A 27,348-nucleotide genomic window follows, 5' to 3' on the forward strand; every position below is an offset into this window, starting at 1 on the left:
TTCAATGACGCGTGTAATTTTTATTCTTTGAATGACATATTGATTGAAATTCTTCATAAACTTTATGTGTAACATAGCAACATATCAGTTTAAGTTCTCGTTTTAAACGTAACAGAAAGATATCAAGAAAACAACGACAAGCTCTTACAAATATTTCTTTATTCCATTGATTTGAAATTAGTTTCGTTCTGATTATCAAAACAACTTCCTACATCATCTTTCATTAAAGCTTGCAATTTCTCAAGTTCATCGTTAGTGAGATTTTCCTTATTATCATACAACGTTTTAGCCATTTCCATAGTGTATTGGAATCCTACGTTTATACTGTATTCGAGAACAAGCTGAAATGAAAAGAAAGGAGATGATGTTTCGCACAAAAGCAAATACGTTATGAAAATAACTATATAAACACATACAAGAGCTTCTGTAAAATAATGCCCTGAAATACATAGCTCAAATAATTCGTCTATTTGTAGTCTGGTCATTGTTGGTACAAACGAGTTGAAATTATTGATGGTGTATGTTAAAATATTCATAGCATTTTCTGCATCACCGCTTTTTAGTAAGATTATGGCTATGGAAGCGACAGTACCAGTTGAAATTTGTGTCCTTTCCAGTGTTTCCATTTCGTTCTAAAAGATAGTCTTTCTTAGGTGATTCATCGTTAATGGTAACGTTTCACTACAACGCGTGCAAATACCCAACCTTCATATGTTTCCAAATTGTCTTAGCCGCACTTGCGATAACTGCTTTTGTTGACGGCTGAACTTGTGAAACTATACGCGACATTGCTTGCATTACAAGCATACTTATGTCTGAGTTCAAATTACCGAGCTTATCTATATCTGACCAGAATCTCGGTAAATACTCTGCTGTCTCTTCTGTTGAACACACTTCCATAGAAGTTAAAATTTCTTTAAAAATGTGATGATTCGGTACGTAAAAATACGGCACAATTTTCTGGTAATGTTTAAAGAAATCTTGGAACGTGTTTGTTGATAGCATTAACAATAAATACGAGTGAAAGAAAGCACTTTCCTGTAATTAGAACATCTGTTATTCAGGTAATCGCCAGGTAAGTACTTCGTGTAATCAAAAGAAGCGCACTTTCACAAAATCGTGTAAAAATTTATAATTGTCTCCAGTGAAAAGAATATCGAACACTTTTTGACCAGTTACTTTATCGCAATAAGTGTAAAAGGCTGTGTCGATGGCTGTGATAAAAAATCGTGCATCTTCCACGTCCTGCATAGTGAAACTCTGTTGTGCAACCAAGTTTAAAATGTCCATGAAACAACCATATCCTATATCGCCTGGAAAAATATAAAACTTTGGTAATCTTCACCTGTGCAAGTAAATATGATAATAGTTAAAGGAATGTTTACCTGCTCGAGTAAATATACTAATAGCATAATCATATGTCGCTAACGAAAATTTTATATTAATTCTTTTGAATTCAATAAGTAAATGTTTTGCAAGGCTCTCAGCTGTGATAATATCTGAAATTGAAGATGCTACGCTAAGAGCAGCATTCAATGTTCTAACGTTTGGTGCAATTCCTTTGTCGTTCATATCTCTAAGAATATTGTATAATGAACTTTCTAACTCCAAATTATTATCACGGTACAACATTGGAAGTACGGTGATAATATAATTGTAAGTATTGATATTTAATGGAATATCGTTTATCTGACAATGTTGAAACAACAACCAGGCCTCTTGAAACTAAAAAATTTCAGTTAATTTAATACTACATTTTGGTAAACTATTTCATAGGTAAACTAAAATTATTATACTTTTCTCCACAACATGTAGCCACAGATTATAGCATTATGAGCCTTGGATACTGTCACGGAATCTTGAGTTTTCAAGAAATTATATAATTCTTCTCTCATTGGATTGGGCCTGAAAAATGAAATTGTTGAAAATAATAGAGATCTTAAAAGCTTTTCACAAACTTACATCCATATCTTGGTCAATTTCTTATTAAAGAACCATTGTTTAGTTGATATCATTTGAAATACATCCTCTTTACCATTAGTGAAACACAATAATTCTAAAAGACTTTGTTTGGCTGCATTGGAAACATCACCATCCAACAGGTCGTAAATATTTAATGCATTTGAGACGTTTGTTTCTGCTATAGCTTGCAATAATGCCTCTTCCGATGCTTCACTTTTATCTTTGCATACCTTTGGTGGTACAAATGCCTATACAGTGTAAAAACAAAAAATGAAAGACCATTAAACACTAAATTTAAATAAACAGATAATGGTATTAGAAAATATTTACTTTGATTCTTGGTACTGAAAGGTCTTTTGGAAATAAATTTGCATGTTCTTTGTGAATCCACATTGCTGTATCTTTACCAGACTTATATGACAATGCAAAAATATTATAATCCAGTTTTCTCGTTGGAATTAAGAAGGGATCATCATGAAATATGTAACGAGTTCTCATCGGATCTTCTAACACTGTACGTTCAAGCGCCTTTAATATAGAACAGAATTTTATATAATTCTATAATAAGATTTCAAAAAGGTTTAAAATAAGATTTTCTTGCTTAGTTACACGTAAAATATCAGTAGGTTTCCGTTCTATCCTAGGTGGTATTTGTATTTCAGAACTTAATGTCGACAATAAAGACTGTGATCGGTGTAACCAACAGCATGAAGACCTGATAAATATTTGTTTACATAAGAATCATACTTATGACATTCATCAAATGAAGAAAAAGAAACAATTATTAATACGATAAAGCAATTCATATTAGATTAAGTTAACTATTTAGTTGGTTTTTCGAAAATTATATTTTACTAACCTGTACGAAATACACATCAAATGATTCATTTTACGTGTTTCTTGACAATGATTTATTAAGAAAATTATACGTTGTGTTAAATTGTAATAAATATGTAACAACAACAAAATCTATACGCACAAAAGTACTTAATATAGTACTTTGTATGTAGCTTTCCGTCTCGTTAGTCGTATAAAAGCAGGAGCAGGCTGCAAGTAGAAAGAAAGTGTGTGCGAACGTATATGTAGGTACATACATGCAGTTACCCTAAACGCTCTACTGGTAAGCATTTGTACAATTGCCTACCTGTAGGCTTTATTTTTTTCTCAAAGTAACAGAATCCATGGGTATATTATATAAGTTAAAAATAAAATTAGTATGCTCTTGTGTTGTATCTAAGAATTCTAATAGTTTACAATTCAACTTGTAATTTTCAAAACAAAACATTGGAAATTTAATTAAATTTAATTAAAATATTTCATATTGGTGCTATTTTTTCAAAAAATACAAAATCAGATACGTGTACGAACTTATGAAACATTAAACGCTATATATAGAAAATATATATACATATATATATAGAGAGAGAGATTTTTCATCAAATGTAAACATGGGGTAACAATAACAATATTATTTGTCGGCTACTGAGAAATAAATATATAGTCGGTAAATAAGTATCGTGGAACTGTACAACGTATCATTTCGGTCAGTTTTAACGCCGTAAAGAATTCTTTTTGAAATTGCAACGAATTCGTATGTAGAGGCTCATGTGTACGACAGCTGCACATTCGTATCTAGAAGATAGAGATTCTTTCAGTGCATTTATTGTTTAGCATATGAATGGTGCACGTATACACGCGTGTTTAGATGAGCGCATGCACACATGTCAAGTGTACCCTTTGACATATTATACAGAAGTGAATAAAGTTTATAAGGAAGCCAAAACCAGTCTGTGAAGAAAAGTAGTTCTCTTTTGCCGTGAGAATATAGTCCCATGGGCCGTGGATGGACAAGCGCGTGCGCTCCTTCGCGCAGTCTGCTCTAATGTCGTTGTGTTGCCGCGTCTACATATACTGCACACACGTGTGTAGTAGGTACGCGCACATTGGGAAGAAGCCAGGTGTTTTATTTCAAACCGTGAGACTCTTTAAGGGGGATGCTTGCACCACGTTGAACCACACATCTTTTACCTGAAGAATATGAATGAAAAACAGGATTCGTGTTCCACCAGGACGACCCCACTGCTCTTATTGTGTTTTCTTATTCGATCGAACGTAATGTAACCCCTCGTACGTAATTTTTCCACGCTTCTTTTCAACAAATTTCCCTTTCTCTCTTTTTCATGTGCTGTTTCTTTCTTCCACTCGGCAAGAAAGAATCGCATAGTATCTGATGAATAGAATCTCGACAACGATATAAATTAGAATAGTGTTATTGTCGTATACATATATAAAAACCACAGAACACCATCATGTTGGATATGTACATATACTACATAACGTTGTTATTTCGTAACGTGCATGCATCAACACGATCGAATCTGTTCATTCGAAATCCACCGTTAAAAAAGGAATGTTTTCCCTTATAATGGTCTTTTTTCTTTCCTTCATTTTGAATTTATTATCGCAGACATCTTGACCTTGACACAGTTGTGTTGTTTTCCTAAACAATGTAATCCATGCAACACATTATTTACCGTTGCGCCCTTCACGCGTTACCTTCTACCCTTCATTTCGTAACATGATTTGTTTCGGATATTTGATTTTAAATCTGTCGTAGAAAGTGTTTTTAACGCGTTACTTTAATGTATCTTGTACTTTCGTATAACGCTAGTCTACCTATCAAAACGAAAAATCTTATTATAACGTTAAATGACTTCAGGGAATAAGGCTGGAATGATACATCTACACAATATTAAATTTTTTCATTTTATTTCAAAACTCAATTTGTATACAAACGTTCTCTATAAACTAAAAGGATGTATTTATAAACAACAGAATTTTACAAATACGTAAATAAACAAATTTAAGGTTTAGGGTTGTTTAGGCTAATATGTGCAATGTTTTCGCTTGGCATAAGAGACACAGCGGATGATCGATCGAGCAGATCCAGCAGGCCGGAATGAGTGCAATTTGATCTAATCTACAACAAATAATGCCCACATCCCAACCTGCCGGTATGCTCGATAAGTTCGCCGAAAACAATCACGTTGTCCAATGACGCCGCATCATTCGTTCAGTGGATTCCCTTGTTTTAGTTGATCGTTGGTATGCATTGCATTTTGATAGGCCGGGATAAGTGCAATATTGACAAATTCTATAAGCACGAAACATTGTCACAAATCTCGACCTACCTTCGATGCAAGCCTTGATTGAATTTCCTCGCTGAACTTAACACGATCGAAACTATAAAATATTGTTTGCTCGATATACGTACACGTACATATACATAAATAGTTTGGCAATAAGCGTTCTTTTGTTTCTCTAACTCGGTCTTTGTGTAATTATTTCCGAATAAGAGAATATTTTTGCAGCACAATGTTAAAATGAACATTTCGAAGAGATCGTCGCAGAGCAATGGTAAACTATCGTCAGCTTTATGATTCCACTAAATGTGTGTCGTGTGCTAATGGTTTTTCGTACACGAGATTCAAACAGAGCACGACCCCGGCGTAAACATGAGTTGAGCAACTGTAGCTTAAACAACGGAAGAATGAGAAATGAAACACGTTCACGCTCTCGAAAAAAAAAGAAAAAGGAATATCGATACTTTCGAGATTTTTCGATGTAAACTATATGAAGTTCGTTAACATGAGTGTACCTAGACGGAGAAACGTTTTGGCGGTACGGTAAACTTACAATTTTGAACTAGCTTGACCGTTGTTATTTTTTATACGAATGTTCGAAAATGGCATCGAGACCGTCGAAAGATAGCACGTAAATACATACTTGACACGAGTACGTCGATCGGATCATCACAAAAATTGAAATGCGACAATATCGTGATATCGCGAATCCACGTTTCGTCGAGGCAACACGTTTTGCCGGCGAAGCACACCCTAACCCCCAAATCGAAACGAATTACGTCTTTTGGCAGTTACTACATAGTACAGATCCCGCGCCTCTGGACTATCCTCATTTCTCGTCTCTCCTCGTCTTTGTTTCGACTTGTCGCGTGTTTCGTCATTTGATCCTGTCGCACCTACGCTTGAAAATGCGTATGCCGTGGCAACGAAAACGGCGCGAAATCACGAGAAAACGTACGATCCGAAAGTTTTCCGTGCACTAGCACTTGCACTACTGTCGATTTACGGTACTCTGCCATGGCGTGTTTTTCAAATCCGCTGAAAACGGTGGTGTTGCAGTAATGGATAATATCGAGACGTCGAAAGATCAGCTTTGAAAACTGTTGCGTTACGTTGCAATATGTTGCGATCCGTTCCAAATTCGTCTTCGGTTTTCTATCGCGAGTAACGAGTATCCGGCGAATCCGTAGAACACCGTAAAGGCCGCGGCGACGTTATCCCACGTAGGGAGTTCTCGACAAACTGCTGCCTGTGACCAGGTGTCCCGACTCTTTATTCCTTTTGGGCTCCCAAGTACATGAAAGCCCCCGGCTATATAGGTGCCCCTTGGGTCCGATGGTGGGGGCTTATTCTTATTTAACAGCAACGAAGCAGGAACACCAGCAACAACCAACTTTGAGGCCTCCCTTCCTTTTTCTCTTTCATCCTTTTTTTTCGGTCCCACTCTATTCTCTCTGTCATTCTCCTGCAAGTCTACCTCCGATTCTTCCAACTTCCTCTCTGGTGTCTTCTCTCTCTCTCTCTCTCTCTCTCTCTCTCTCTCTTTCTCCCTTTCTCCCTCTTACTTACTCACTCTGCTTCTCTCCTTCCCTCCCTTCCTTTCCGTCGTCCCTTTTCCTCTTCCTCCGGATCGCCCCTTCTTCTGTTCTTAAAAGTACATATCCCTCTCTGTCTTCTTTTCAATCGAGCAACCGTCCTCTCTTCCTCTTTCTTCGTTCTTCCCTGTACCCGCTTTGTGTTCGTTGCAGATCTATCGGCAAAGGTAAAGCCCGCCAAAATTGTATCAGCTGTCCCGAATTTTGCTCCGCCTGTCAAGTACGTGACGTATGCTGCTCTTCTTGTCCTTCTGTCTTCTCGTCAGGTATCCTCCCGTGGGAGAGAGAAAAAAAGGGTCAGTCGAATTTTACAATAGCAGGGCTATTAGAAGCGATGCAACGACGTTTTGCGGACTCGTTTTAGAGACGCGAATTATCACAAAATCTTTCTTACGTTTTGTCTACGAACACGTTCCGTTTTTTTTCCAGTTTCTTGTTTCATTCCTTTTCGTGAAAATAATTTCCATTATTACCAAAATTGCAGTATCGCAAGACTGCAACATTATAAAAATGTAAATATTTTTGGTATCAAGACCGAGCTCTAATTATTCCATTTTCGTATCTATAGTAAATTCTCTTCATTTGTTCCTACGCTTGTAAATAAAAATAGACAATTCCGAGAAAGAAGCCTCGCGATTCGTTTTTATAATTGTTGATAATCGGCGACTATAAAAATGAGCTGCAAGGCTCGAATAATTGTTTCTCCTCTTTCCAAATTGAATTTCTTGTACTCATTCCTCTCCCGTATCCGAAAATATGTTCAGTAGATGATTGAAACTTTTAAGAAAACCGTCGCAATATGTTGCATTCAATAATTGATTGCATTACTCTTATAATTAACTAAATATATAAATATAAGTGAGAATCGTTATAATTTATGATAATAAATAAAATAGAAAATGCAATTATTCTTTTTTTAATAGGTTGACGAGATACGTAATTAAATTATTGGCAAGGTATATTCATCGATGTGTTGAAAATTCAAATGCCGAATACAGTAAATTTTCTCAACTATCCTACAGTTTTTAAACAAAACTAGACAACTTGGGAAGAGAAAATATAATTATTTGAGCCTTACGACTTGTTTTTATAGTAGCCGATTGTCAATCGGTATAATTGTCGGTATAATGTCAATAATATAATCGTATACCCATTTTCCAAATTTTCAATTTTTTTTTGTTACAAGCTCAAGTACAATTTGAGAAAATTTACTGTATTTCGTTAATCATTTTGTAACTATTTCCGTCAAAGTATCTACATTCTTTTGAATAGCATTATACGCATGCGTACATGGTTGAAAACTGATTTGTGTAAATGCATCGTTCGCGATCACTCTTGTTGCGATAAATGCTGAATTATTCGAATGTTCAACAATCTGTCGGTAATGGTATAGATTCGTACGTTTTTCACCTGGAACAGCTGAATCTTGCATTGAGCAACACGTGCTCCTGTCATCGCGCCGCAACTTCGCTTAGATGGACTAACGTGTTACTGGTAAACAGATGTAAGGGTAAATCGGTGAAATATGAAATACGGGATACGAAATACGAGATAGGAGATGCGAGATTTAATCTGAAAGCATCGACTCGAAAGTAGTATCCTTTCGAAAAGTCGAGAATCTGAAGTTTCTAGAATCGATGTTATTGTTTCGGACAGTGGTGACACATGCGTACCGGTATAAAGCCGAAGATCGACACGTAAAGGAAATGGGAGTGATTGAGAACCACTTGTAGGAGGACAGCTGCGCTGTGAGCGCATCTGCTGTCGGTTGCGCGGGCACGCGCGCTTACATATCCTTATTTCTACGTCGGTACTACTATATACTCTATATACATATACAAGTATTATACTATAACGTATAGGTGTACGCTGGTCGAACTTGTACGATACTTCCATACAATCTCCTGCTCTGTTCTCCTTATTTCTATCCTTTTTTTCGCATCCTCCTTTCATTTTTCCTTTCGTTCTTTATTTTTCTCCGGGCTGCTCTTCTTCTCCCCTGCCGTTGGCTAGTTCGATCAGGCAATGTTCCTTTTTTCTCACCCCTCGAAACTGCCACCACGACATCGTAAGCAAGCGAGCAAGAGCTCGGATCCCGTTTTCGACACGGACCTTCCAGCGGACTCTGTGCATCTTCTCCAGTTGTATTGGGGGTTGACGGACCGTCATCTTCCCTTTAATACCGTCCAGAACGAGGATTTACAATCCGTGAGAGAGAGGGTCTACCCGTGTTTATGGCGTATACGACGGCTGCCTGCTTTCGAAAGCCTCGTGCGCCTAGTTCATAATACCCTACGGGGCTTATACACGGACGATGGGACCGGGCTCTCAGTACGGTGCGCGCGTATCCGTGTGCAGCTTGCCACCCGGTACCGTGCACCGTACCACCCGAAAATTTTCTTTGTCCTCATTGTCCCGTCTCGACCATTTTCACTGTACGAGTTTACGAGCCTGCTGCGCTTCTTAGGAAATTGTCGATTTTCTCCGCCAAGGGTTTTCCCATCTGCCAGGCCTGTTCCGTTCCCTTCCTTTCTTCTTTCTCCTGTGTTCATTTCTACCCGCGAGCCTACTACCTCTCGGGATTTTCAGCTCGGCCTCTTTGTCACTTTGCATACCTGCCCCGTTTAAGAAAACCGATTTAACGACAATATCCTTCGACATTCTCCGAAATACAAAATTTTGTCGTACTGGAAATAAAGTTTTACTGCACTGGAAATAAAGTCGATGGATATTTTTTCTTTCGTAAAAATTTCCGTTTGCGAATCTGTAGAAAAAGATAAACATATCTTTGTTCTACAGTTCTTCGTTTGTGCTTTGTTTAAATCGAATTTTTCAGAATAGGATATATTCCGAAATATTTTCGTTGAAACACGCTACCGCGTGGAATGGGATGGTCGAAATGGAATGAAATGGAATGGAATGGCATCGATGCGCCGTATGTGCTTCACACCGTGAGGCCCAGATGGCAAGCGTTGAATCCCTTGCTTAAATTTTAACCGTGATACGAGGTTGTTGATTCCTTGACCACCTGCTCTACGCGTAGATCAAAACTATAACTAAAAATCTGCAAATTTTCCACGCCACGCTTTGAAAGTTTCAAAATTGTACGCATATCCTCGCACAGAAATAGATGCGCGCAATGTTCACGCACATCAGTTGATATCGTTTCGAAGATACAAAATCTATATCTAAGCTTGTCGATAAGCCGATAGATCCATTCATTTTTCGCTGCAGCATCGATGGAACGGTATGTACGGATAATATTTCTAAAATTAGTACCACGGTAGGGTTACTATCAACCGTATTCTCACGACAAGGATTGCAAGCTCCACGTCTGTCGTGCTGATTTATTTCCTCGGAACTTGTAGTAAAAAAAGCTATTGAAATACTGCGCGTAAAAAACGGTCGTTCCAGGCGACGTTACACTTTGGGACGGGTTTCAAAAGATCTTTGTTCCCGTTGAGGAAGTGTATCCGTGGTCGAGTGCAAACGTGTTTGTACTCCGTGTATACGAACGCTCTATATCGTGTGCAACCGGAAGTTAAAACATACATAATGTTTCTGGGTGCGCCGGTTTGTGCTATTTTTCGCTTCACTGACAAATAAAAACAATGTAATGATTAATCAAGATTCAAAACACAGGCTTAAACGCGATCTAATCCATCTTCGATATTGAATTCTTCTCATTTCTTCATTTTCAATATTAGTATGTTTCAAACGCTTTCCTCAGTGACGACTTTTTATATATTCATGATATTGTGTTTTGTCAGTATGGTTTTGCGTGTATCTATACACGAAAACATTTTAATTAATTCTTCCAGATACGAAGTACAGTGGATGGAAAAATATTAAATTTAATCCGCTTTAATGCAACTCCGTAAATTGCATGCATACTTCAGAATGAACGGAGCGAATAACCTTGTATTGACAATACAGAATCCCCGTAATCGTGTCGATAATATTGCTGCATCGCTGTTGGTAAATAGAATTTATCTGTTATCGACGGAGCAAATAAAAAGTATAAAAACTTGTAAGCGGGAAATGAAAGAAATGTGGGTCAATCCCAAGCCCTTTCACTTGCAGGAATTACTAACACTGACTAACGCCCAGCTTTTATAATGAAGGAAGGAGAAAGTATGTATTCCCGTTAAAGACAGTCTTATACGTTTTGCACCGAAACATACTGCTTCTCCAAAATTCAAACAGAAGATACAGTGAAATTATTTGAGAATTAATCATGTGATACCTGTACAAACTTTCTAATTAAATGTTGTTAGTGACCGATGAAAATTACTTCATTCGTGATATATTAACATTTCGTATCAAATGTTTTCCCTTTCAGTAAAATCTTCAAAAATTAACGATGTCTATAATAAAAGACAATACCGTTCAAGTGGTGTTCATTTCTTTGCTTTTGGATCTTTTAGCATTTACTATGATACTACCACTGTTACCAGCTTTGTTAGATCATTATAAAGATGTAGAAAGCGATCAAGGTTTATATTTTAAGATTTTACATTATATACAAAGCGCAAGAAAATTATTTAATGCTCCTGACAAAGTTAGTACAGTACTATATGGAGGTTAGTCAATTTTTTATTTTCATTTCTTATTGGGATTTAAATTCTTCTATCTGTACTAATTCAGAACATTTAATTTGTAGGCTTCCTTGGTTCCATGTACTCCTTTTTACAATTCTTGGGTTCGCCAATTGTAGGAGCATTATCTGATATATATGGAAGAAAGCCTCTAATGTTGTTAAGTTTGACAGGCATTATGTTGTCTTATTTGTTATGGGCATTATCTTCTAATTTTACTATATTTGTGATAGCCAGATTTGTTGGCGGTATTAGCAAAGGAAATATTAGTTTGTCAATGGCTATTATAACAGATGTTACATCTCCGAAAACTAGAGGAAAAGCCATGGTACATGTAAAAAGAATCTATTAATTAGATGTATAATAGCGCATATAATGGAAATGTTATGAGTTAGAAATTTTTGTATGTTTTAGGCATTGGTTGGAATAGCTTTTTCCATAGGTTTTATTGTAGGACCAATGATAGGAGGATTTTTTGCTTGGAGCTCAAGCAATAATAGAGAAGGAACTTGGTACTTAGTACCAGCTATGTTTGCATTTTTCTTAACTGCAGGCGATTTATGTTTTATTGCTTTCAATTTAAGAGAATCACTGCCAAAGAAATGTAGAGCAGTGTCCCTAAAGTCTGGTATAACTGGAGCTATTGCTTATATCAATCCAATAGATCTGTTTCAATTTAATGGAGTATCTGGCTTAAGCCTGCAAGGTGAATTTTATTTAATTGTTGAGCCACGAAGTTTAATTCATTAATAAAATTTATTATTAATTGTTATTGTTTCAGATAAAAAATGTCTGAAGACTCTTGGCTATGTATACTTCATGTACTTATTTCTTTACAGTGGCTTAGAATTTACGTTAACGTTTTTGACCCATTATTTATTTGAATTCACAAGTATGCAACAGGGCTGGATGTTTTTGGGCATTGGATTAGTAATGGCCCTCTTGCAAGGAGGTTGGGTACGAACCATTCCTCCAAATAAAACAAAATCTACAGCAGAATTGGTAAATGCCTATAAAACTTGATATTATTATCAGGCATTGATTAAATTAATTATTAAAATTTGAATATTTTCTATAGGGCTTATGGTTAATAATTCCAGCATTTGTATGCATTGGAATAGCAGAAAATCTGCTAATGCTATCTATTGGGGTACTTCTATTTGCAATTTGTAAGTATATACAAGATAATGAGATGAACATGTGTATAGAATGAGTATTACATATAAGTCAAATACTACAAACAAGATTTTTTTTTATGCATCATAGCCACTGCCATGGTTGTAACTTGTATGATGACCCTGGTATCACAAATTGGGCCCGAGAATCAAAAAGGAGTTATAACAGGTGTATTTCGTTCTCTTGGAGCATTGGCTAGGGCTTGTGGACCTATCATAGCCTCTTCAGGTAATGATAAAGTAAAGTAAATATTTGTAGTTCTGTGTAAGTAGAGAGGTATACCGTTGTACATCTCATTACTTTTATTTTAGCTTTCTGGTGTATTGGAAGTAAAACAACATATCTTATCGGGGCTGTACTTCTTGTATTTCCACCATTAATTCTGCAGGGCATAAAATAATATTAAAAATAAGGATTTTAAAAAATTTCTAAAAGTATTACCTCGGATAACATTATATTTATGTAATTATATACATATTGAGATAGTATTTTTATATATGTACAAAAATGTTTTATGGTTATATTACAAATTTTCTATATATTTATTGTATACTGATGAAACAATGTATTTTAAATATATGTATACATATATGTATATGTGAGATATATACATACACATACATATGTAATATGTGTGGTATGAAAGACTATTATAAATCGAAAGTCTAGTTATTGAATACACTTCATACATTCGATTCATCAAGATAGATAGGTTATATCGTAAGGATAAGTCATCTTTGTGATAAATTGAGTAAATGGTATTGATTGGTGATAGAAAATTCTAAGATTGATGTAACTATGGATATCTGTATTTGTTTCCATGTGTTGTTACGTTCCTGGGGAAAATCATACGGCCGCGCAAGCGCAATTAGGTTTTCAGTCATGTGACTCTCCCTTCCCTTTAAGACCGCGCCATTTACGGTAAGAAATTCTCGGAATTGCTTGGCCACAGCACTTCGTCGTCGTCCGCGCTGATGGGATCGTTGGAGTAACACGGAAGGGGAAGGAAAGTTATTGATGAGATTCGCGCGTGCGACCGGTCCTCGCGATCATTACGTTTACGATTATTTCATCAGTTCAAAAGTTATATCTTGAACGAATCGAGCGTAGCAACAAGGAGATAGCTCAGCGAACAAAATCTAGTTGCTTCTGTCTTCGGACTAGCAGCAGGTAAGTACGAATAGCTCTTTGAACGAACTTCTTCTTTCGCCCCTCCCGCTTGACTATTTTACGCGTTATTTCGATATGTCACGTTCTTTCGTATGTAAATATTGATACTGATATTTCTACATTAAATTTGATCGAAATGTTGAGTAATGTAGCGAAATAATCAAAATTTCATGAGTATTTCATAAGTAATGTAATATATTAGAGTTGATGAGAATTTCTGGATCGGTCATTTGAATTTTTGAGGTATGTATCCGCATGGTTTTCCTGCAATCTTATCGACCTTTGTTTTTACTTTGTTGTGTTGTAATCTCGGCTTTTTGTAGCCTCGCTTAAGAAAATGTGCATACATAAAATCTTCAGTTGTGTTTATTTAATATCATATCTATAAAATAGGGGGGGAAAGAAACTGCGGAGTGGCGTTAATTTGTGGTTATATCGAACACTATTATCCCAAAGAGTTTTCAAAGTTTAATTTAAATACAGTTTCTAAGTATTATAAGAAGACAAATTTTTATTAGGAGTCAAGATGGCTCTGTGGGCGAAAACACAACAATTGCCACAAGATGCGTTGCAACAGGTGCGTTCAGTTTATGGAGAACACTTTCCAATAGAAGTTCGTCATTTCCTGTCATCTTGGATAGAAGAACAAATGTGGTAAATATATATATAAATAATTTCACAAACTGTTAATTTATTGTTTATTTCTTCAGAAACATATAATAAGGTATGTGTTATAGGACTGAAATAGAGCCTGATAATCCACAATTCGAACAGTACATAGCTAATATCGTCATATCATTGATACAAGAATTAGAATCTAAAGCAGCATCTTTAAACACAGATGATATGTTTCTTACGAAGATAAAACTAATGGAAGCTGCGAAAAGTTTTCGTGTGAGTTTTGCATATTAATTTATAATCGAAAACAAGGCTATATATACAAAGGTTTGTTGTTCTTACTATGCTCCTTTATTATAGCAGAGATATACACATAACCCCACTACACTGTTTAGAATAATCAGTCACTGCTTAGGAACAGAAATGAAGTTGGTAGGTCAAGTAGAAAATTTAGGAGGAACTTTAATGAGTGTGGCAGGAGGAAAAGTAGGTTTGATAAGCGACGCTATCGCAGAAATAGCGCAACACGTTGAATCCTTAAGGCGCAGAACTCAAGAAACTGGTGAAGATTTGCGAAAAATGGAACAAGAACAAGAAGCTTTTGCTATTAGTTATCACGAGTGTACCAAGCTAAATGCGCATCTTCAACATCTTGCGACCCAGCCACAGAATCAACAGAATATAGATCTAGAAAAGAAAATTAGACGGTAAATAAAGTAACATAACATTTATCTGTTATCTGAAATAAAGCATTTAATTCCTCTAATCAACATTATGAACGAATACTATTGTAGGCAAAAGGAGCAACAGGAACAACTATTGAATCATAAAGTAACTGGTTTGATGCAGCTAAGATTAACATTAGCCGATAAACTTAAAGACACCATTACTAGATTAAATAGCTTGCAGTCTAGAGTCTTGGACGATGAACTTATTAGGTAAATTTTGTTTTTATCTAGGGTCTATTGTATCATAGAAAATATTTAAATGTTGAGTGCGTGGCCTCATAGGTGGAAAAGGGATCAACAGTTAGCTGGAAACGGTGCGCCCTTTAATAATAATTTGGACTCTATTCAAGAATGGTGTGAAAGTTTAGCTGAATTGATCTGGTTAAATCGTCAGCAAATTAAAGAGGCTGAACGATTAAAACAAAAGTTTGCTCTCGAACCACCCGGAATGCAAGATATTCTTCCCACACTGAATTCGCAGATTACGCAGCTCCTTAGCTCGCTAGTAACTAGTACGTTTATCATAGAAAAGCAGCCGCCACAGGTAATGAAGACCAATACTCGCTTCACAAGTACGGTACGTCTTCTTGTGGGAGGAAAGTTGAACGTTCACATGACGCCTCCTCAAGTAAAAGTCAGCATTATTAGCGAGGCTCAAGCAAATGCTCTTTTAAAGAGCGACAAAATGTCGAAAAACTCTGAAGCAAGTGGCGAAATTCTAAACAATACAGGAACGATGGAATACCACCAAGTGAGAAAGAATATTTTTTATCTGCTTCCTACTATCATTGTTCGTACTTATGTATTATATTGTATTGAATGTATAAAAAAATGAATGTTTTCCGTAGGCAACGAGACAACTCTCTGTAAGCTTTCGCAACATGCAATTGAAAAAGATCAAAAGGGCGGAAAAGAAGGGAACAGAATCGGTAATGGACGAGAAATTTTCGCTTCTGTTCCAATCGCAATTTAGCGTTGGGGGAGGTGAATTGGTATTTCAGGTTTGGACATTGAGTTTGCCGGTTGTGGTAATCGTACATGGGAATCAAGAGCCTCATGCGTGGGCCACTGTTACGTGGGACAACGCTTTCGCTGAGCCTGGAAGAGTGCCATTCGCTGTACCAGACAAGGTTCCGTGGGGCCAGGTAGCCGAAGCGTTGAATGTTAAATTTCGATCAGCAACGGGTCGTTCTTTAACTGAAGACAACCTTCGGTTTCTCGCGGAGAAAGCGTTTCGTGGTGGCAATGCCGCTGGCCAAGATTATTCTGGTTTGTTATTGAGCTGGGCACAGTTTTGCAAAGAGCCATTGCCCGAGAGGAACTTTACGTTCTGGGAATGGTTTTACGCTGTAATGAAACTGACGAGAGAGCATTTGAGAGGGCCGTGGATCGACGGTTACATATTGGGATTTGTAAGAAAGAAGCAAGCCGAGGAAATGCTGGCCAATTGCGCATCAGGAACTTTTCTTATGCGTTTCTCAGATTCTGAGCTCGGTGGAGTCACCATTGCGTGGGTTGGAGGTACAGCGTCCTGGTTGCAATCTTCGCGAGATTGATATTTCTACAATATAAAAACACGCGTCTTTCCTATAACAAAATACATTACATTCTAGATCAAACCGAGGTATTTATGCTGCAACCATTCACGAGCAAGGATTTTGCGATCCGTAGTTTGGCGGACCGGGTATTCGATCTACAACACTTGCTATATCTCTATCCGGATTTATCGAAGGATCAAGCGTTTTCAAAGTATTACACACCGTTCACAGGTAAATGTCGGTTTGATTGGTCGGTCGTTTCTGTGTACACGCGATACGAATTGAGCTTTTGATACTGGTAATTCGTAATTTGAAACTCGAGTTGAACGGGACGTTGCACGATTTGTCGTAGAAAATCAATCCACGTCGACGAATGGATATGTGAAACCTTTCTTAGTAACGCACATACCTGGTTGGGGTGGACCGGGCGTTGGTGGTCAGACACCGTCGCACTCGTCCGTAATTGGGGTAGGCAGTAGCGGTCAGAGTGGTGCGGGTGGTAGTTATCCTGCAACACCATCTACCATGTTCCAAGCGCACAGTCCTGACCCGTCCGTGACGCGTGATACTCCATCAGTGGCTTCCAGGTCAGTCCCCTGGATCTAAGCTGTCGATCGTATTTCATTTATTTACTAATACTAATATTAATATTAATACTAACACCAATACTAATATCAATACTAATATTAATACTAGTAATTACCATAAGTTACTGCCATAGATATACTTTATATAAGATATGCAAAGATTCCGCTTTTCGCTTTTTTTTATGTTTTCCATGTATGTACATACATTGTACTTAGAGGACCGCGCGACTCGATCGTATTCTATTCTTCTCATTTCTCGAGAAAGTCTCGTATATCTTTATCGTCTCTGATGATTACGAGAGTTTTTCTTTTCGAATTGTTGCGAATATTGTTTACACCGTTTACCATTTATATTATCTGTCGCTACATTATTCAATTATTATTACTATTATTATTGATTATTATTGTCATCATTATTCATATCATCATCATCACCATTCTCACTACTGTTACTATACACCATCTGAAATTTCTCACGTTGAAACGTAGATACGAAACATTCCCAGGATCCATAACGCTTTGCATGTCTTTTTTTGTATACTATGTGTGCAGACGATGTCAGTATTGTTTCTTTTACGTTCTCACGTTGTTCGAATGTTTAGAAAATATTTACAGTGATATTATGGTTTCATACGTTTTGTAAACCCTTTCTCATGGAATTTTGAACATTTTTACAGTATATTGTGTCGTCAAATGAATATCGTATAGCTAATATTAGTGTTAAGTTGGGTTAAGCAATTATTCTGTCCGTAATTAAGAATATTATAGGTATATCGGAGAATGCTGGATATTCCGAAAGTTGAAAAGTTTTTGAAACAGCACTCACCTTGATTTCGTTCAAAATATTTTGTTTTGAGTATATATTTTTTTCTGTTCGTTCTTTCTCAATCATATCCGAGTTAGTCTTAGCGTTTCATCCAGCATTCTGCAACGATATTTGACAAAGTAATTATTAGAGAAGTAAGTATATATTTGCTACGATCATGTTCAGAAATATCGTGGTCAAGTACAACTTGACGAACGATTTTTATCAAAGCTCTCTGAGATCCTTTGGGCGACGATTTCAATCGTCTTTGAGGAATCGAGATTCTCAAAACGTGCATGCTGATCACGCGGTGCTCTTATTATTGCTATAATATGTATAAGATGTAGTTGAAAAAATGTTTGAAATTTTATGAGATCCGTCCAACGGATAACGCGAGCAGAGAGTCAGCGATCTACGGAGACAGTTTGGGAGAACAGATTTGATCGTCGATCGATTATGTCTTTATTTTTCCTTTTCCTTTTCTAATATTTACAATGTGTAGTTTGTAGTATGAATGGGGAAATCAAGGAGAGAGGTTGCTAAGTATATAGAGAACAACGGTCCGTACTTTCTACAATAACAATGAGACTGCCAAATTTTATATGTGTGTTTTTTTAGTGAACGACTTAACCAAGGCTTAAAAAGTAAATAAGGCAAACACGATTCGAGTAAGAAAAGCTGTAGCTTCGCTGGTGGGTGCTGTACGAAAGAAAAGAGCATGTAAGACACTATCGACAGCCCGACCGGATGAACATACATAGGTGCAAAATAGTTTGCTTAACACAAGGTTTCGAAAAACAGAAGGCAAAGGCCTGGAGCAAGCCGGTACAACCACAACAACGGAAAATTGAACATTTAAAACGCTACTCTTAACTAAAATGAATAGACCTAACGCAAACGAAACGCAGCTCCAATCACTATGTATTATAATATCATAGTTATAGAGAACTCTGCTGGCAATTAAACGATACATGCGTTGCGTAGACGATGCTTATTGTTAGCAATACTATCAATTCGGTCGAGGGGACGAAAAGGTAAGGCACAGAGCAAGGCAAGGCAAACGCAGTTCATTTGTCACAATCATCATGACTCGATCGAAGATTCTTCTTGTATTTGTCTGTTCTATGCCTATGTCCCTTGCCGTGTTGTACCGGCTAGCCGGCTAAATCAGTCACGATAGTTTCGAAAAAAGAAATCAAGATACGGATTCAAAAACGAGCAAAACTACAGGCAGAGATTCGAGATTCAAAATTTGGCGTTAGAGCGAGTAATAGAGGGGACTGCGTTACTTGTATCGCGACACGGTCATGTACCGTGCTTGTTATATGTTTCGAATTAGCACGAGACCGCTGTCTATTGCTATGCCAGTGATTGGGGTTGTGTTTTGATTTGTGGTAGCTACGCTCCGGGCCTTGGCCAGTCAAGCGTTGGGCGAGCAAACCCGGACCTGGACTATGTGGAGCTGATGGGTCACGGTGAGCTGCCCTCGTTCGATGAAAATCTCAACTTGGACCACTTTAACGGCTTTAGCTTCTCCGAGCTCATACACTCGTACAACTCGAAGCCGCAGTAGTAGGTATGTCGAAAATAGATGATCGCGATTATACATTTCTCATTTTTACCTACTATCTACCTTCGTGTCCGTTGCTCGCCTTCGTTTTTCAATTGTCAGCAATTTTTGTCGATCCACCGAAAGATCACCGAGACGATCCTGTACACGCGCTTATCGCTGTTATTTAAATGGGGGAGGGATCGGAACTGGAAATGGTCTCGTCGTTTTATCAAACATCGTTCATCGACAATACGTCACAGCACGCGTGTCCCACAAATTATCCTCATCTCAAGTGCAATATAGATCTACATAGAATATGTGTACCCCTTGCTATCTTCTATACTCTATACTCTATATCTGTTGCCACATCTGTTCCTCTCTTTTACGATCACATGCACATGTACACTTGCAACAAACATCTCTAGACACACACGAACACACACATGTACGTACACGGATTATCCTAATTTACAAATCATCAAAACAAATGTATCAGGAAGCGTGATCGGCGCTACTTGTTGTTTCGTTACGATTATAGAAACAAGTATGCCGTGAACGATGCTATTACTATATTATACGAGACAATGTAGTTGTTTTCCTTTTTATTTCTAAATACTTGTTAACGTCGGTCGCACGACGATATTTTGAAAATTTTAAGGCAGTAGAAAGAATCGTTCCAGATTGGATTTACTAATCAGAATCGTGTTTTAACTCAACAGCGCGTTATAAGGTACTCTCTTCTCTTTTACCGATCAGTTTGCTGTTCGTTGCGTACCAACTCTTTCACTCTTTTATTCGTTTTAGTTTGTCAAGCTTTGACGTTTTATTATATAGGGCAAATTAGGAAAACAGTTGCTACAAAATGGTAAGCGATGTATATTTATGATGTATGCGATCACGATGCGAGAAGCACACTGTGTTGTTATATAGAAGAAGGGAAATCGTTCGATGTTGTTCGTCAAACAACGTCGATACATTCTTCTTGTATATTGCGACGAAGTATCAGTGCGCCAAAGGTTTTGTTTGATCTGAATGTAAGGTGAGCGAGAGGAGAATCGATGACAGTTTCGGGTGCGTCTAGACTCTCTAGCGATATCGGGTGATAAGTGATAATAGAAACAGTATAGTAGGGTGTACTGCGTATGTTGTGACAATCAGTTTTGTCTAATACTGTAAATAGCGAAGTTACGGGAGAGAGATTGATAGAGAGAGAGAGAGAAAGAGAGAGAACGAGAGAAATATAGAAGTTCTTAATTTATCGATGGAATGTATGTGTAACCGAAAATCTACGATGCTCGAGATTTTTGCAACATCTATGGATAGAATTATATGATAATGACGTTGTGCAATTCGTGTGACCTAACTATGTGCCTTACGATCTTTGAATTCATGGTCGTCATATTTTTTGAGAATTCTTACATAGAAATTTATATATACGATATGTATACTATATAAAAGTCTTTGGTGAAATACTTTTTGTTTTTCCTCTCCAAAATGATTCGGAAACGCGAAGACAGTGCAATTATCGGTCAAGCATATTTTTAGATATCGTTCTTTCGAGATCTATTCGATGAAATCATTATGCTTTCAACTCAACGCGCGTACACCATTAATCGTCATACAAAGAAAAACGATGATCGATTTTCGGAAATAAAGATATCTCTCGTAAGTACATATTTAGATGTTAAACTTAGAGAGCTGTTGTCGTCGGTGCGAGTGTAGAAAATTACCTGATCTACATTCTCCCTCCCCTATTGTACATGTACTATGAAAAACCAGAAAACTATTGAGTTGTTGCGCATATGTAAAACATCGATGTACGCTAATATTACCTCTTCAGTAGGATTACCCGCATCGTTATCCCATTATATTTACCTTAAAGTTAGTACACATTTTAGAATATACGGTACATAACTATGTATGTATGTATGTATGTATGTATGTACGTAATAAGCTAGACCTAAAAAGAGCGTAGTACGTTAATATTGTCTATTGATCTTTTTATCAAAGATTAGAGTTTATTTTATTATCGAGAACAATTTTACTGTTTGTAAAAGATAAAACATTTATTATTCGTCATCCTGTATACTGCAATCGCTATAAGAGACTAAAATCGCTATAAGAAATACGTTCGTCTATCACCAACGTGCCGTAATAAAATATCATTTAGCTCGACTTTGAAGGTTTCTTTACAATGTAATTTGATCTCTCTCTTTTATGGAGCGTCGCTTGCAGAGTCACCGCAACACTTCGTTCGTTGAGCGAGCAAAGTCTCGTTCAACGATGGGAATCGTTCGAATTTTCGCATGGTTCGGTTTGCGCGGACGGACATGTCTCTTTCACGTCCAAGCAATCGCAGTCTTGTTGCTCCTCGCATAATTGCTCGTAGTGGCCGGGAGCTGGATAACTGGCTTGATAGATAGTGTCGGCGCACATGGGATCCTTCGGTGGTTCATACTTCCTCTTGACCGCCCACGTAAGTTCTTCTTTTGGTGGCGGTGTCCACGTCTGATACGAAAGTTTGCTCACGGTTTCGCAATCGATTTTGTACGGTGATCTGTAACAACATTGTTCGTTGCGTTAACGTTCGGCTCAGAAGTACATGCTCCTTATCGGTAAATGTTTCGCTTGGTTTACTTGGCATAATGAACGACCGGCTTGTAACTTTGGACACAGTCCATCGGTCCTGGCACTGCGTACGATAATCTCGCGGTAGTTGTATCGTCCATAGGTGTGTCTGCACTTTTAAGATTGCTGCTCGGAATAATAGGATCGGGTCGTGTCGCCGACGATTTCGGGGCAAAATCGCAGCGACTTGTAGTCTCCGACTGCATCGGACCATCGCCCATCATGTTCCTGCTCCGGGGCAATATAGGCGTTGCACGTTCGTCGGTTTGAATCTTCTGGTAGCTGAGCTGTGGTATAATAAACGAGGCGCGGAAGTAATTATAATAGGACAACACAAGTTTGTGAAGCGAGAGCGTATACTTTATTGGTCGTGTCCCCCGATATTTTGCCATCCAGTCTCGAGATACTGTGGCAAGGAAGGAACGGTTCCACCCGATCGATGCTACTCGGTTGTATGTGGTAGCTCTCCTTGTATATTGTTCTCGCGGCGAATTCACCGCCGTGAGGGAACAAAGGGTTACCGATTGGCTTGATGGGTTTCTCCATGCAAGGTTCATCGTTTTGTAAATAGCTTTGCGAGTAGGTGGTCTGTGCGCACATCGCTACGTCCGGAGGTCTGAAAACGGCAGATTCCTCGCGCTAACGCTTCAGATTTGTCTAAGGGTGCCTTGGAACGGGGAGTACCTATACGTTGGCTTGATTCGCCAAGGGCACGACTCCTTCTCTTGAATTTGAACCGGTAGATAGCTCAACTTTTGTGTAGTCTCGTGATACACCGGTTCGCATGGGGGTCGGTAAACCCTTATCGGTTTGAAATTGATGGTCGGTTCGACGAAACCTGGATCCGCGTAGGACAGTTTCGCGGTGGTGCTGGCGTCCAATTGACCGGTGCTCAGACGAATATGACCACAGGGCACTATAAGCTCCGGTTTGTCGATGTGTTTACGGCCGAAGTCCTGGCGAACGGTGGTAACGTGTTCCATGCGACCTGTCCCAATCATTGGCCTGACGTAGAACACAACGCATCATAAATAAAAACAAAGAAAGAGAGAGAAAGAGAGATTATCCGCATCGGACGGAGAATCAAAACCACCAAATCTTCTGTTACCTTTGCTTCGGCAAAATTGGCCTCAGCCTAGGTATAGGACCGGTAACGGGTTTCTTGTAACTGAGTTTGTTAGTCGTTTCGTCGGAAAACTTCCCTTCAAACTTTCCGAGGGCCGGACTGGGTCGAATCGGTTGGGACCGGCTGTGCCGCATATCTCCATGGCCCACGTTCAAATAGGACACGTGATAAGTGGTATCCGTTTCCAACAGCTTCGAGGGCGGGCAATACTTTCTCTCGGGTGCAAACGATTTGACTCGCAACGGTTGCACGTACCTCTTTGTACACTGTCAAACGAAAATGTGAGAGGAACTTGGGCTTCGTGGGGCCCGTAAACGGGAACGGTAGGAGATCGCGTTACCCGAACGTTGCAAGGACATTCTATGGGTTTACGAGGCGGTAACGTTGCTTGTCTCTTTTCGTTAATTTCCACCACTTCCATTTTGCTGTTCTCCTACTTTCCACGGTAGAGATGATAAAAAAAAAATCGAGATGTTTTCTGTGTACCGGTGAGATCAAAATTTTGCACAATATATATGTAAAAGTGTAAATATGGAAAAAGATGAAACCGTAACCCGCAAGCGACAACTTCTAGGTTTCATCGCGCGATGTTGGCAAAGCGAAAAAATTTAGTAGCATCGCAACTTTGAAGTCGGTTTCAAATGAACGATATTTGAACAAAAGCAACGTAAAGTTATGATGCGACCATCGATCTGTATAATGAAATTCATCAAATTCCGTGTATTTATGTATATACATATGCATGTATGTATGTATGTATGTATGTATGTATGTATATATATAATCTTGACTATTGTACATCATGAATTGAAATTTTCTTTGTTAGCCACCAATAGTAAATTTATTTCCTCATATTTGTTGATTAAAAATATAATATGGTTGCTTTAATGGAATGCTTTAAAGAATAAAGATACGGCCTTTAACCATTAGATCACAGTTCATTTCTCAAGATCCGTCTCAAATTGTCTGGGGTGTTTCTTGTCGGTAGCACTTAACGAAAACACGTAGATAGCGACGAACATATCGGGTTCGTAAACATGATCTGGCACGAGTTAATGCGTGCGTACGAAAGACACGAAAGACGCGAAAAACATACAATATGAATACGAGTACGAGTACTTCCATGGATTAATTGGTGTTCGTGTTTCGTCAAGGGGGTGGTACCGTGATTACGATAATACGTATGAGTATATACGTAGTAGACGCAACTCGTTGTCTACTGTGGTTTCCACACCTTTTGTTACCATACTTTGCGTTGAAACGCGAAGCATATCGATAAATCTTGTTTTAACATTACATATATTTACTGTATACAAGATAATTCATACTATGACCGATATTTTTGTCTCGTTCGAGTCAAACCAAAGTATTTTAAGTAAAAGATAAATTAGACTTATAGATGTAGATGTAGATGTAAACGTAGACGTGGACGTGTACGTGGTCGCGGACGCGATCGTCGACTCTACTCTTCAAACGGAGGTAGTAATGCGGAATAAGATTAAAAGAGAGAGACGAAACGAATAATAAAACGATGTTTGCGTTACACTGAATAGCATTTTTCTCAGTCGACACACACAATTGATTGATGTCGTTTCAACACCAAGAGAAGAAGGGACTTTTATTCTGGAAGCGCTGTGTAAACGTATCAGAAAACGAGAATAATCTCGGTGCTCCGTTCCCTTTGGCCCTGTAAACAAGTGGGCAAAGCATAAGTATGGTATAAACACGTACAAACGTAAGTAACAAAGTAACATGTATACAGAAACGAATAAATAAATAAATACTTTTCGACGATCACAGCAGGCATTTGGACCAATTGCACCGGGCTTTTGGCATCCTTTAAAGCTTGTTGCAAGTTTAAAATCTGACCTCGCATCACACTCATCTGTTTATCAAAGTGGTGCCGATCGAAACCTTTATCTTGCTATAAAAAAAAACAATAATTGTTCGTTTTAACGGGATCCATTCTATTTGATTCAAATTGTAGTTAACTTACTTTCAACAATTGATACAAATCATCGCAAAGATCTTGTACGAAATTTTGGTCGGAGAGCTGAGGAAGCACAAGCTCTCTCGTTACTTCGCTAAAAGGTTGCTTTGCTTGACTCAACCAAGCCCAGTGATAAGGATAGGCACGCCAAGAATCGGGATGTTTGAAAGGAAAGGCTAGTCCGTTGTCTATTGCAGCAATTTTGACCTCGCCTTGTTCCGACCCCGTCTTCCCCACAACATTATCGTACTTAATAAGCCAATTGTCGTTACCTTAGGAAAATTGATAATGTATTCAGAAATTACAGGCTCGAATGGAACACAGAGGAATTTTAGAATTCGTTAAATACCTCGATCTGTATTTCTAATTATGTAATCCAAAATAACTAAACGCTCGAATTGAAGTTGAAATTCTCTACTGAGACGCGGCGACAGAGGCTCGTTTTCCCATCGTCTCAACCAGAAGTCGGCGTCTTTATAGCCGTCTACGAAAACTTGGAACGAACCAACTTTTGGTGGTAGACCGATGCGATTGAAATGAGAGCCTACTGTGGGAAATTGATCCATGATCGCTTGCTTCATCCGGGCTTTTTGACGGTCTAGGCGTGGGTAGTTAAATGTTTTACTGACGAGCTTAACTACTCTAGTATTTGGAACTATTCCGAGACCTAGTTTACGGTCAACTAAACTTGCACCAGCCTCGCTTAAATATCCCTGATTTGGTATCAAACAACTTCTTCCGAAACAACAAGGACAGCAAAGTTTGTGCATCCATTTTGTCCACTTTGGATTTAATCTGCCATAAGGTTCCTCATCTTTTGGTTTGAATACACCTATTATTTTCTGAAAATTAATAGAATTTCTTATCGTTATTGTTGGTATTGTGTAAGTAAATGTAATAAGAATATTATACCTTACCCCTGCAGGATTTTTTACAAAGTAGCTCCCACTGGAGCCCTGATATATTCTTTCAGGAGATATTCCATTGTCTATTGCGCATTCGGCTTGCCATACCAACTCAGAAAATTGTGGATCGTCTATAAAATGCTTGGAATTAATGGACATTTGTATTGTTCATACAAGCAGCTTTGAACAAAAATAAATCTGTTCTCATGCGATTCGAAAGTATAATTACAAACCAGGAAAACGATTGAACGTAACATCTAGCTCCAAGCGACCTAGGAGAGGCTGGCTCTCCCGGTCGATCCCAGGGGAATCAATGGCTATAGGTTGTTCGTTGCTTGGGTTTGGAACAAATTCAACGTCTGGTATGAGTTCTGAGCTCTCGTTGCTATTCACTGGTAAACAATTGTTGGATGCAATGGATAAATCTACCAATGCATCAGTTTCCACCAGAGCAGATGTGTTAGTATTATTCTGGCTATGGTATTCTCTATAAGGCACGTGCAATTGCCGCTGTTCGGAGTCGCTCATCACAACCGAATCTGCTCGTTGAACGGCAGATTCTTTTACGTCGCCGATCGTGTACAGGATCGTTCTCGCGATAATCCTATCTGTTTGCCCACATTCCTGTACCACTTGTCAATGACGCGCTCAATCGAGATCTTCTTTCCGAAATATTTTCACCATTAGAAACCGTGACACAGTCATTGCGTCATTAAAACATCCATAACTTTATTGGGTTTCGCGAATCTATTAATTCGACGAAGTAACCATCAAATCAAAAAACGTTATTGTAACAGTTAAAGAGGCACTGTTTAACCAACAAGACGAACTACAATTCGTCATACCAGCAGACGATATCAGCTGATAGGATTAACGCCATACTTAATTTTACTATACTTTTATGTGTGCTTTTGCGTGTTTTACAATCTTTCTTAATTAATACGTTAATAAGAGAAACACGTCCTCAATTTTTAGTGTATATATTTATATTCCAAGCGTTCTGGATAATCGTTTAAAATTTAACGTATGTAGAATATATTTAACAACGTGTTGAACAGACAATACTACAATAATTTCGAAAATAAAAATTTGCAGGATATACAATCCTTTGAGACACGCGCACTTATTTTTAAAAATTTAGAAAATAGTATACGATGTTTTTCGTGAAAATGTCATGGGTAGAATACCGTCGACCAATCAGCACGAGGTACATACTATGTACCGAAG

At 38.1% G+C, this 27,348-nt stretch overlaps 5 protein-coding genes across 13 annotated transcripts; 2 read left to right on the forward strand and 3 right to left on the reverse strand.

Annotated features, from left to right (window-relative positions):
- Window positions 1–141: 141 nt before the first annotated feature.
- LOC117219648 (small ribosomal subunit protein mS39) lies at window positions 142–3,044 on the reverse strand. Its single transcript, XM_033468953.2, has 10 exons — window positions 2,822–3,044; window positions 2,572–2,677; window positions 2,293–2,490; window positions 1,963–2,210; window positions 1,797–1,905; window positions 1,386–1,725; window positions 1,108–1,313; window positions 706–1,038; window positions 417–632; window positions 142–341 (listed from the first exon to the last, which is right to left on the reverse strand). Exons 1-10 carry the CDS (start codon window positions 2,848–2,850, stop codon window positions 159–161), a joined length of 1,968 nt encoding a protein of 655 aa, XP_033324844.2. The 5' UTR covers window positions 2,851–3,044; the 3' UTR covers window positions 142–158.
- A 6,845-nt stretch (window positions 3,045–9,889) lies between these two features.
- Window positions 9,890–13,131, forward strand: rtet (major facilitator superfamily domain-containing protein rtet). 5 transcript variants are annotated; one of them, XM_076526752.1, is made up of 9 exons: window positions 10,522–10,678; window positions 10,784–10,834; window positions 11,043–11,283; window positions 11,364–11,626; window positions 11,713–12,004; window positions 12,080–12,300; window positions 12,377–12,467; window positions 12,565–12,702; window positions 12,786–13,131. In XM_076526752.1, the coding sequence occupies exons 3-9, from the start codon at window positions 11,064–11,066 to the stop codon at window positions 12,872–12,874; spliced, it is 1,314 nt and encodes a 437-aa protein (XP_076382867.1). In that variant the 5' UTR covers window positions 10,522–10,678; window positions 10,784–10,834; window positions 11,043–11,063; the 3' UTR covers window positions 12,875–13,131. The 5 variants fall into 5 exon arrangements, with proteins under 5 accessions (XP_076382866.1, XP_076382865.1, XP_076382867.1 ...); XM_076526751.1 differs by adding an exon at window positions 9,890–9,947 and having other exon boundaries at window positions 10,522–11,283; XM_076526750.1 differs by adding an exon at window positions 10,001–10,265 and having other exon boundaries at window positions 10,522–11,283.
- A 284-nt stretch (window positions 13,132–13,415) lies between these two features.
- On the forward strand, window positions 13,416–21,647 carry Stat92E (Signal transducer and transcription activator Stat92E). Of its 5 annotated transcripts, none has more exons than XM_033468898.2 (10): window positions 13,416–13,644; window positions 14,148–14,298; window positions 14,382–14,538; window positions 14,623–14,969; window positions 15,057–15,200; window positions 15,273–15,741; window positions 15,839–16,511; window positions 16,604–16,759; window positions 16,881–17,115; window positions 19,319–21,647. In XM_033468898.2, exons 2-10 carry the CDS (start codon window positions 14,171–14,173, stop codon window positions 19,491–19,493), a joined length of 2,484 nt encoding a protein of 827 aa, XP_033324789.1. In that variant the 5' UTR covers window positions 13,416–13,644; window positions 14,148–14,170; the 3' UTR covers window positions 19,494–21,647. The 5 variants fall into 5 exon arrangements, with proteins under 5 accessions (XP_033324789.1, XP_033324788.1, XP_033324790.1 ...); XM_033468897.2 differs by having other exon boundaries at window positions 14,163–14,298; XM_033468899.2 differs by having other exon boundaries at window positions 14,163–14,298; window positions 14,626–14,969.
- Window positions 21,458–23,489, reverse strand: LOC117219624 (uncharacterized). Its single transcript, XM_076526753.1, has 5 exons — window positions 23,209–23,489; window positions 22,785–23,105; window positions 22,461–22,716; window positions 22,110–22,387; window positions 21,458–22,029 (listed from the first exon to the last, which is right to left on the reverse strand). Exons 1-5 carry the CDS (start codon window positions 23,358–23,360, stop codon window positions 21,750–21,752), a joined length of 1,287 nt encoding a protein of 428 aa, XP_076382868.1. The 5' UTR covers window positions 23,361–23,489; the 3' UTR covers window positions 21,458–21,749.
- Window positions 23,490–24,508: 1,019 nt separating this feature from the next.
- LOC117219626 (phosphatidylinositol 4-kinase II alpha) lies at window positions 24,509–27,235 on the reverse strand. Its single transcript, XM_076526749.1, has 6 exons — window positions 26,355–27,235; window positions 26,134–26,252; window positions 25,566–26,058; window positions 25,223–25,488; window positions 25,011–25,150; window positions 24,509–24,913 (listed from the first exon to the last, which is right to left on the reverse strand). Exons 1-6 carry the CDS (start codon window positions 26,647–26,649, stop codon window positions 24,820–24,822), a joined length of 1,407 nt encoding a protein of 468 aa, XP_076382864.1. The 5' UTR covers window positions 26,650–27,235; the 3' UTR covers window positions 24,509–24,819.
- Between the last annotated feature and the right edge of the window lie 113 nt (window positions 27,236–27,348).

This window comes from Megalopta genalis, chromosome 15 (genome assembly GCF_051020955.1).
Source record: "Megalopta genalis isolate 19385.01 chromosome 15, iyMegGena1_principal, whole genome shotgun sequence".
Taxonomy (NCBI): Eukaryota; Metazoa; Arthropoda; class Insecta; order Hymenoptera; family Halictidae; genus Megalopta; species Megalopta genalis.